The following is a 10929-nucleotide window of genomic DNA, read 5'->3' on the forward strand; positions in this document are numbered from 1 at the left end:
TTTTTATGCTGGTCTTAGAGCTTGAACTGTGGGCCTGAGCACTGGCCCTGAGTCCTCTATCACTTGAACCACAGCCACGTCCTTCCAGCTTTTTGCTGGTTAATTGGTGATGAGTCTGATGACCTTTCCTGCCCTAACTGGCTTGAACCAGAACCTCCACATCTGTGTCGTGAGTCAGCTAGGGTTACAGGTATAAGCCGCTGTGCTTGGCTGCAGGTGGATTTTAACCGCTTTCAGGGCGCTGTTTTTTTGTGAATGGGCGGCGGCAGCCCCACTTCCACCAGGCCCCCAAAGATCACATCTGTATTTCCAGGCCAGGAACTCCACTGAGCCGCTCCCCTTGGCCCCAGCTTTTGCTCCTCTTTAGCCCTATCCTGGCGAGGCCTGGCCTGGCAGGGCCTGTAGGTGGGGCGCAAGTGCAGCCCAGGGCCCAAGGCCAAGCCAGGTCTACGAGTGCCCTCTGCTGGGCTTGAGCGGTGTGACAGCCCCTCAGGCCGGGTCCTTCTAGAGCTCCTGGTAGCCTGGCCACACAGGGGCCAGGCCGCTGTCCTGTCGCCCTCTTCCTGCGTGTGTGGGGGAATCTCCTCCTGTGAGCCACTTTTTCTCTGTGGACCAAACGTGATCCTAGGGTTCTGCCCTCCCCAGCCCATCTCCCCTCCCCTCTCCCACCAGGACTCAGTGGCTCCAGGATGGAGAGAAGGTGGCCCCTGACTCTCAGGGCAGGACTTGAGCACCCAAATGGCAAATTGTTCAACCACCCCTACAATCACTCCTCCTCCCTGGGGCGCTCTGCTCCTGCGTTGTGTTTCGAGGCCAACCTGGAGAGAAAATTCACGGAGCCGCTATCTCCAATTAACCAGCAAAAAAAATGCCAGTTTGGAGGTGTGGCTCAAGAGGTAAAGGTCCAGGAGTGAGCAAGCAAGCAGAGGGAGGAGACACCAAGTTCAAGCCCAGGTACTGGAAGGAAGGAAGAAGGGGAGGGAAGCCAGGGAGGGAGGGGTGGCTCAGGCTTGTTATCTTATTTCTCAGGAGGCTGAGATGTGAGGATGTCAGATATGAAGACTTGGAGGTCTGGCACACAGCAGTCCCCTGCCCGGGGGGGGGGGGGGCAGGCGGCGTGCCCAGCCCTGGAGAACAGCTGACACTGCAGTGTGACACTGTAGCCGGCTGCCTGCCAGCACTACCTAGGGAGTGCCAGCCAGAAAGCCCAGACAGCGCTTTTATGTCTGGAGTTGTTCTTTTGGCCAGTACTGGGGGCTTGAATTTAGGGCCTGGAAACCATCTCTGAGCTTCTCACGCCAGACTAGCACTCTTATTACAGCCACAGGGCCACTTTTTTTTTTTTTTTTTTTTTTGGCATTTTATAACCAGTAAAGAGATGAGTCTCATGGATTTTCCTGCCCAGTCTGGCTTAAAACCACAACCCACAGGTCTCAGCCTCCTGAATAGCTAGGATTACAGGCATGAGTCACTGGCGCCCAGCTGGATGTGGGAAGATTAAAGCTGCTGTCCTTTAAAACACAATGACTGAAAGCAGAATGTGGTTCTAGTCTGGCTGGATGTTTCATGTCTGAGAAAGAGGAACTATCTCACAGGTACGGGAACAAGTCATTGAATGGGTATGAGGATTAGGCCAGCTTTAAAACTCCAAATCTGAAATATCTTTCAAGCACTGGAGAAAAAAAAAAAATCCCACAGCCCACATCCGATCGCAGGTGATTGGTGAAAACCATGACACAGGCCTAAAATGTGTTGTATAAAATGGTCTCTGGGCAGTGGGCGGGGTGGCGGGGGTAGAATCTGAGCCCATACTGCTTCAGCCATTGCAGACTGGCTCGTCAACAGCCAGTGTGCCTTCTCCTCCTGTAACACGAGTGCCTGGAGTTTTTGTGACTTCATCCCCTGCTTAGTGACACAGTCCTGCAGGATCTTACAGGGAAAAGCACAGAATGCAAATTGCATTAATGCCCCTAAACCTATCATTTACCTTTTTTTTTTCTTTTTCTATTCAATTAACCAGCAAAACAAACTGAAGTGGAGCTGTGGTTCAAGAGGTAGAGTGCCAGCCTTGAATGAGAAAGTTCAAGGACAGAACCCAGCTCCTGAATTCAAGTACTGGCACAAGGGAAAAAAAAAAAAAAAGGGCAAATTCTTCATGTGATGTTCACATCCCGTAATTCTTTTTCTTTTTTTTTTGGTGTCCAGCTTGGGTGTGAGCACTGAGTCTGAGCCTTTCTGCTCAAGGCTAGCTCTCCTCTCTACCACTTAAGCCACAGCTCTACTTCTGGCTTTCTGGTGGAAAGTCTCATGGTCTTTCCTGTCCAGGCTGGTTTGAAACCACAGCCCACAGGCTTCAGCCTCCTTGAAGAGCCAGGATTCCAGGCATGAGCCGCTAGCACTGGCTCTTGCCTTTGGATGCAATTCACTAGTGGCTAGAATGGTTCTCTTTATCTCATCACCGCCAGGGAATCAAGTCAGATGACTCCACTGAGATACAACTTATCTCCTGAAAGAGGACAACAAAAATACTAACCGCAGGGTACAGTGGTTCACACCTGTAATACTAGCTACTCAGGAGGCTGAGATCTGCAGATGGCAGTTCAAAGCCAGCCCAGGCTCTAAAGGAGAGACGCTGTGACTCAAGAGATAATGCACTAGCCTTGAGCTGAAGAACTCGGGGACAACACCCAGGTCCAAAGTTCAAGCACCATGACTGACAAAAACAACAACAACAAAAAAACCCTTTAACCACAAAATGCTCTTAGCACAAAGTATAAATTGAAGTAGTACATTCTAAATAGTATAATCGCTTCTCCCAATCTTAGCAATAAGCCACAATTCACAATCTAGAGTAGATGTACAACCCCCCTACCCACACCGTCCTGTGTTCTTACTGGGTGATGCCTGGATTCAACACCCACGGTCCCCCCACCCCCTTATTCACTTTTTTTTTTTTTTTTTTGCCAGTCCCGGGCTTGAACTCAGGGCCAGGGCACTGTCCTTGGACTTTCTCAAGGTCAGAGCTCTACCACTTGAACTTCCGGATTTTTTCTATGTATGTGGTACCAGGGAATCAAACCTGGGTCTTCATACATGCTAGGCAAGCACTCTAACACTAGGCCAAGCTCCCAACCCTATTCACTTTTTTTGGCTGGTCATGGGACTTGAACCTGCACCTCTTGCTGTGAATACCTCCAAGCAGCTCCAGTGTAATGATATCCAGTCTCTCCCCACACCTCCCCCACCCCCAGGATATTGGGTAGATAATACAGTACAGGCTGGCAGGTACTTACCCCAAACAGCTGGAATCCAACCTCTGGGTCCTAGGATCGAAACCAGTCAGGGGAACACAATTTGCAAGCAGGAAGACAAATGAGGATATATTCCTTTATTTATTGACATAAATACAGGACATAACTTTTGTTATATTTGACATCAATACTGATACCACTATTTACTGACAGTGCTACTATAGGAGATACACTATATAATATTGTGTGTGTGTGTGTGCACAGACATGCACGTGTATGCGTGTTCTGGTACTGGGGCTTTGAGCTCAGGGCCTTGGACTCTAGCTCAACTTTTATGCTCTACCACTTAAACCACATGCAGTTCGGCACTTTGCTGGTTAACTGGAGAGGAGTCTGTTGGACTTTCCTGCTTCGGCTGGCTTTGAACCTCAATCCTCAGACGTCTGTCTGAGTAGGACAATTACAGGTATATGCCACTGGTATGGGTGACTCTCTGTGATTTTTCCTTCTTTTTCTTTTGGTACTAGGGATCGAACTCAGGGCCTTTACTTGTTAGGCAGACTGTTTCTGAGCTATGCCTTCCATCCCTTTTTGCACTGATAATTTGTGCCTGGGACACACTCAGCTGTCAGGCTTACGTCTTGGGATGACAAGTTCATATCCCAGGCTCGGGAGGGGTCCCGTGAACTCTTCTTCCTGGGCTGGCCTCAAAACACCATCCTCCCCATGTGAGCCTTCCAAGTAGCTAGGATTCCAGAGGAACTGAGCAGCTGCTTTGCCTGTCCTGTCTACAACCGGCAGCCATGGCTCGTGGGCCTATCCAGCCTCTGCTCATATGAAACAACCCAATACACAGACTCCTTCTGTTCTATGGCTGTGCTTCTCCGTGACGTCTACACGCAAGCGAAGAGGAGCAAGTAGCAAGAAACAGAGCCAGTCACAGACAGGACCCAAGTGCCGCGCGGATCTGGAGCAGGATGAAGGAGGAATTGTACCTCTTTTGTTTGTCCCTCTGCCAGTCTCAGGGCTTAAACTCAGGGCTGACCACTGTCCCTGAGCTTTTTTGTTTCCCTCAAGGCTAGAGCTCTACCGACTTGAGCCTCAGCTGCACTCCTGGCTCTGGATAGGTGACTGGAAACGAGTCTCATGGACTCTGCCCCCTGCGCTGGCTTCAAGTGCAGTGCTCGGTCTCAGTCTCCTGACTCTCGAGTGGCACTGGTGCCTGGCTCTCTACCTGAACTCCATCTCTGCTTGTGGACTGGCTGGTAGGGCACACGGGTCGGGTTTCCTTACATTCTGTTAGGAATACCAAAGGCAGAAGTGCAGCATCCGTCCCTCCGTGCAGCCAGGAGAGGCATCTGCAGAGCCGACAGCATCAGTGCCTTTAGACAAATACCACTCCTGTCAGAAACTTTATGGAGAGGAGAGATTTATTATCACTACAATCAAATACATCCTAGGTAACAAAAACTACAACTCTGGGGTCACTAGCAGGAGGTCGCTTACACCAGGCATGAAGTGTCCTTTTTGTTTTCGTTTGGGCATGACGGGAGAACAAAATACAGTAAAGGCTTATGCTTTAATGTGAGAAGAATGAAAAGTAAAACTGACATGCGCAAAACAAAGCTCCACATCAAAAGAGAAAAACACAGGAAACTTACAAACTTGACCTAGTCTACGATTATGATAGCATCTTTGCAGATACAGTCTCAGGAAATAAAAAGCAGTATGAAACTGTTTTCTTATGTTTTACTTCTGTTTAAACTGGGGTTTATACTTGAGGCCTTGAGCTTGCTAGGCAAAGCATTTCGACCACAGAAGCCCCAGCCCCAGCGCTTTGTACTTAAAGTTACTGTACAGGCCAGTCTTGGACGGCAATCTCATGCCTTCCCGTGCATCTGGGATGGTTGGCCACACACCAGCATGGGTGGTGCGGCTTGTATCGTTGAGATGACCTCTCAGTGATGTCTTGACCAGACTGGCCTCCAATCCTGATCCTCCAGATCTCTGCCTCCCAAGAAGCAGAGATGTCTCTTGGAATTGGTTGGGTCCATGCTTACACGCACGCTCGTGGTGCTATGCCACCATCCCCAGTCACCTTGGCATCTTTCCAAGGTGGGTTTCTGAAGGACTCATGGAAATCACAACAAACATGTCTCGCTAAACTTGTGAAAGACATCTTTCAGGTTGTGCGATTTCCAGAGGTGTCTATGCAAACTATTTTGCATCACACACTTTCTAACTAGGGTTTATAGGATTGTACTGCATGAGAAACGTCGAGACTTTCTCACGACTAACAATGTCCTTGCCTTTCTTCACACTGGTGGGGTTTGGCCCAGTGTGCGCTCTCCCCGGGGCGGGGGGACCGGAGACCTCGCCCGTCTCGTCTACAACAGGTTTCCCTCCCTGTTGTGGTTTTCACATCCATATTCCAAACCAAGATGGAGATACACGCTCACAAGATGGAGATGATACATGCTCAGGCACGCTCTCTCCACTCTTTGTTCTCGTGATTGCTTGTACGTTTACGGGTAACGAAGTCTTTGCCTTTTCGATTATGATTTCCTGACAGCTGTACAAAGGGATTTCGATTTAGCACGTCCACGGTGTGTACAACTTATCTGGGCCAGGATCGACCCCTCTGTCCCTCACACATCTCCCCTAGCATCAGCTTCGGCTGTGTGAGACCGAGTCTTCCTACACAGCTTCAGTACATGGACTATGTGATTCTCTCTAGTGCTGTGACATAAACACTTTAAATGGAGAACTTAGTCATTTATCTTTTTTTTCTTTTTTTGGGGGGGTGGGGTTGGGTGGGGTTGCAGGTATTGGGGCTTAAACTCAGGGCATGGATGCTGTCCCTAAGCTTATTTTGCTCAACTCTGGCACTCTGTCACTTGAGCCACAGCTCCACACCACGTTTTTTGGTAGTTAATTGAAGATGAGAGTCTCATGGACTTTTCTGCCCAGGCTGGCTTTAACCTGCGATCCTAAGATGTCCACTTCCTGAGTAGCTAGAATGACAGGTGTGAGCCCCACGCACCAGCCATATCATGTTTGGTTTGGGGCACAGGATCCCACGATGCAGCCTGTGATCTTGAACTTGAAATGGAAATCCCGCCACGGCTGGAGGCTCCGTTTCACGGGCTCTGCTCCTGACAGTGAGTCAGGACACGGACACGGGCGCCCGGGTCAGTGTTTGTGGGGAGCCAGAAGCAGAGAAAGGAAGGCAGAACACCCAAAGAGACCCAAGCCTTCCTCCATGTCCTCTAGCTCCGCTCCTCCTCATAAAGTCTCCACAATGTCCCCAAGTCACTCCCCAGCTGGGGACAGCTTCCGGCATGGAGTAGACGGGGGTCATTCCACATTTAAACTATAGGGCATGCTTTCCACACAGTGCGTGAGTGCTTCGTGCGTCTGCAAGTCACTCAACGAAAGGAACACTTGTCCACACTCCTTGCACACACAGGCTTTCTCCCCACTGTGAGTCCGTGCGTGTCTTCGAACGTTGCTTAACGTGAAGAAGGCTTTGCCGCACTGGGGACACACGTAGGGTTTCTCTCCGGTGTGAGTTCTTTCATGTATTTTAATGTAACTCGAGCAACTGAAGGCTTTCCCGCAGTATTTACACACGAAGGGTTTCTCCCCGTTGTGAGTCCTTAAGTGTGTTTGAATGTTACCCAGCAGAAAGAAGGCTTTTCCGCATTGGTTGCACGAATACGGCTTCTGTCCGGTGTGAGTTATTTTATGCTTGTGAAGGGAACTGGAGTCACTGAAGGCTTTGCCACACTCGTTACACACGTAAGGCTTCTCCCCGCTGTGTGTGCGGTAGTGCTTCTGGGCATCGCTCCACGTGTAGAAGGCTTTCCCGCACTGCATGCACACATACGGCCGCTCGCCCGTGTGCGTGCGCTCGTGTTTCCGCACGTCGCTCATGGAGCAGAACGCTTTCCCGCACTGCATGCACACGTACGGTCGCTCTCCGGTGTGCGTGCGCTCGTGTTTCCGCACGTCGCTCATGGAGCAGAAGGCTTTCCCGCACTCCATGCACACGTAGGGCTTCTCGCCAGTGTGAGTCCTCTCGTGGATGAGGCAATGGCTGGACTGCCCGAAGGCTTTTCCACACTGCTTGCACACGTAGGGTTTCTCGCCGGTGTGAGTCCTCTCGTGGATCTTAATGTAGCCAGAAGAGCTAAAGGCTTTCCCGCACTGCTTGCACACGAAGGGCTTCTCTCCTGTGTGCGTCCTTTCATGTCTCCGCACGTCACTCAAGGACAAGAAGGCTTTCCCGCACTGTGGACATGCGTACGGCCTGTCACCCGACTGCGACCTCTCGTGCACCGGAGCAGAACTGGAACGATTGAAGGTGTTCCCGAACTGATTGTATCCGTAGAACCTGTCTCCCGACTGGGTCCCGTCCTGCTGCTGCAGATACTGGGGGATCGGGTTGGTGTAGTCCTCCAGCTTGAACGGCATGGTGCCGTACTGCTGGTAGTCGAATGGTCTGTTGTAGGGGTAAGTGTTGAAGGGCATGCTGAGGGACGAGGGGCCCATGAGGACGTCGAACACCCGGCTCTTACTGGCTTCCAAAGCCGAGGGTGTCTCCTTGTTTGCGGCGTCATCCGGAACAGGATTGAAGATGTCACCATATTCGATCTGCTCCGTATTCTCATAGAGACTCTCTAGAACTTGGATTCTGGAAATAAGGAGAAGGACATTAGTCAGTCCTCATCTTAAAATGGCCAGGCCCGGGGAAGTTACGGGTGTGATGTCCTCTTAGGATGTTTGGACGTGAACAGACCAGCTGCACTGCGGGATGGGAGGGCTCTGCTACGCTCCGAACACCAGGCCCTGGGAATCGGGCTTCCCAGGGCACAGCTGTGCCAGCACAGAACCACCAGTTCACATGAAGTGCTAGTGGGCGAGAGCCTAGGGAGATGGCCAGGATGAAAAGCGCTCACGCTCTGAAATGTTCCACAGCCCGGATGAATGAGGGATCTTGAAACCAGATTCTGTTCCAAACACAGAATTCACCTCTGCCCACGTACATGCTACACACAAAGCCTGAAATGGGAATCTCGTCTGGGTTGAGGAATTTTATGCATGGAGTAAGGTCTCTGTACCTGAAGTCATCAGAAATCTTCACTTTGGGCATGATGTTACCGCTCCAGAGGTTTCCACTGTCGGAATACGTCGCTCGGTTTTGGACTTTCTGATTGAGAATGTTTACCCTGAATGAATTATTTTGGAGAAACAAAACAAAACAAAGCAAAATGTTCAGTGATTAAATCAATTTGACTCTGGGCGAGTTAGTGTATGTCGCTTGTTTTTTGATTCTGTCCTTAGTTCTTGTTCCACCAGTCCCTGTGTGCTGATCATTTTAAGATAGAGTCTCACAGACTGGGAGTTTCCGGTGCGTGCATCCCTCTGTGACAGACACAATGATGTGTGTCCCTGGATGGGCTTGCAGTCCCAAGGACACCAGTGCCCCCAGTCCACACTCCCCCAGCTTCCACCCCCTAAACAGCAAGGTTGACAAGCACCACCATGCCTGGTTTTACTTGTAAACCCCTCGGGGACATTTCTCTCTTGGGTGACAAGTTACCTCAGCTCAGGTTCAGGATTTTCACACACATCTTCAACCGTCTGCTCTTCCTCATCTTCAATGACCTGGTTTTCCTTTTCCTTTTCTGGAATGTATACAGATAGAATTATTACAAAGGATTGTGACTTCACAGGCAAACGAATCGAGTTTACTAGGGTTTGTGGTCATCGTATGACCACATCCAGTACTATTTACCCAAATATTTCCCTTCCGCATTCCAAATCATGAAGCAATGGTAAACAAAAGACACTTGGTTGTTTTTGGCAGTCCTGGGACTTGAACTGAGGGCGTGAGTGCTGTCCCTGAGCTCTTCAGCCCAAGTCTAGTGCTCTACCACTTGAGCCACAGCGCCACTTCTGTTTTTTAGTGGTTCATTGGAGATGAGAGTCTCAAGGACTTCTCTTACCCCAGCTGGCTTTGGACTACAACCTCAGATCGCAGTCTTCTGAGTAGCTAGGATTACAGGTGTGAGCCACCACGTCCAACAAAACATCCAGTTTTTTTTTGGGGGGGGAGGGCGGGTTGGGGGAGTCAGTCTGTGGGGCTTGAACTCTAGACCTGGGCGCTGTCCCCAAGCTCTTCAGCTTAAGGCTATCGCCCTACCATTTGGAGTCACAGCCCTGCTTCTGTTTAATTGGAGATAAGAATCTCATGGACTTTAGTGTCCGGGCTGGCTTTGAACCTCAACTTTCAGTCTTAGCATCCTAAGTAGCTAGGATGACAGGCGTGAGCCACCATCATCCCATAAGACATTCACTTTTGATTGACAGAGAAAGACAGTAAGTCATGCTTACCCACGGAGGCCAGGTTCCGGAAGGTCTCCACCATTACGTCTCTGTACAGCTGCTGCTGGGCAGCGTCCAGCAAAGCCCATTCCTCCAGGGTGAAGTTGACAAACACATCGTCGAAGGTCACGGACTCCTGAAACATCACAGGGGCATTTCAAGGACCAGCGGGCAGACCAGCAGTGCTGAGGAGCAATGGAAAGCAATCCCTACCTCGGGAGTTACGTTCCAGAGACTCTCGCCATAGGAGGATATCCACGAAGCAGCAGTATTGTTTTGTATTATATACAGATGCTTTATAAGCTCTTCCCACACTCCTACAAACCTTTCCTACTCTCTTATTAACCTTTCCCATGCTTTCTTTCTTTTTTTTTGGGGGGGGGGGGGTGTTACGGAGTTTGAACTCAGCCTGGGCGCTGTCTCTGAGCTCTTCAACTCAAGGCTACTGCCCTACCCTTGAGCCAAGCCCCACTTCCCCTTTTCTAGAGGTTAACTGGAGATAAGAGTCTCAGGTTCTTTTGTGCCTGGGCTGGCTTTGAACCTTGATCCTGAGATCTCAGCTTCCTGAGTAGCTAGGATGACAGGCGCAAGCCACTGCACTCGGCCCAAATGGTAATTCTTGAGCACAAAGTTTGCCCTCCCCTGCAATATTGGAACTGCCATGGATGGATCTCTCCAGGCAGACAGAGAGGGGCTCAGGCCGCCTCCCAAGTGTGTTCACATGACTGATGTGTATTCCTACACATTGTCACCACACACTTGCAACACCGACAGCATCACCAGCAGGAAGACTTCCCAAGAAGACTGCAAATACAGTGAGCAATCTGCAGCGAGCTGCTCGTAAGCCATGTGTTGTCTCCACTTGCTGGTAAGGAATGGCTTCCATGATCTAAGTGACAGATGACGACACAAAGCTCCCACCGGGTTTCTACTACATAGACTCATAAAAGATCACTCACCATGCCAGACAAAACCTTGCAGTTTTTACTGGAAAATGTAAAAGGATAATGAACAAACAGCAAATAAATAAACAAGAGGAATAATGGCAATGTCAAAGGGCAATACATAAATGATCTTAAAAAAAGAAGCCAAAGGGGCTGGGAGTTTGGCCTAGTGGTAGAGTGCTTGCCTAGCATGCACGAAGACCAGGGTTCGATTCCTCGGTACCACATACACAGAAAAAAAAAAGCCGGAAGTGGTGCTGAGGCTCAAGTGGTAGAGCTCTAGCCTTGAGAAAGTCCAAGGACAGTGCTCAGGCCCTGAGCTCAAGCCCAGGACTGGCAAAAAA

The 10929-nt window shown here is 50.1% G+C and overlaps 1 protein-coding gene across 1 annotated transcript; it reads right to left on the reverse strand.

Annotated features, from left to right (window-relative positions):
• Window positions 1-4121: 4121 nt before the first annotated feature.
• On the reverse strand, window positions 4122-10683 carry LOC150067852 (uncharacterized). Its single transcript, XM_090335173.1, has 4 exons — window positions 9651-10683; window positions 8857-8941; window positions 8375-8482; window positions 4122-7947 (listed from the first exon to the last, which is right to left on the reverse strand). The coding sequence occupies exons 1-4, from the start codon at window positions 9784-9786 to the stop codon at window positions 6609-6611; spliced, it is 1668 nt and encodes a 555-aa protein (XP_090191299.1). The 5' UTR covers window positions 9787-10683; the 3' UTR covers window positions 4122-6608.
• Between the last annotated feature and the right edge of the window lie 246 nt (window positions 10684-10929).

This window comes from Megascapheus bottae, chromosome 1 (genome assembly GCF_031878675.1).
Source record: "Megascapheus bottae isolate mThoBot1 chromosome 1, mThoBot2.hap1, whole genome shotgun sequence".
NCBI classification, from domain to species: Eukaryota; Metazoa; Chordata; class Mammalia; order Rodentia; family Geomyidae; genus Megascapheus; species Megascapheus bottae.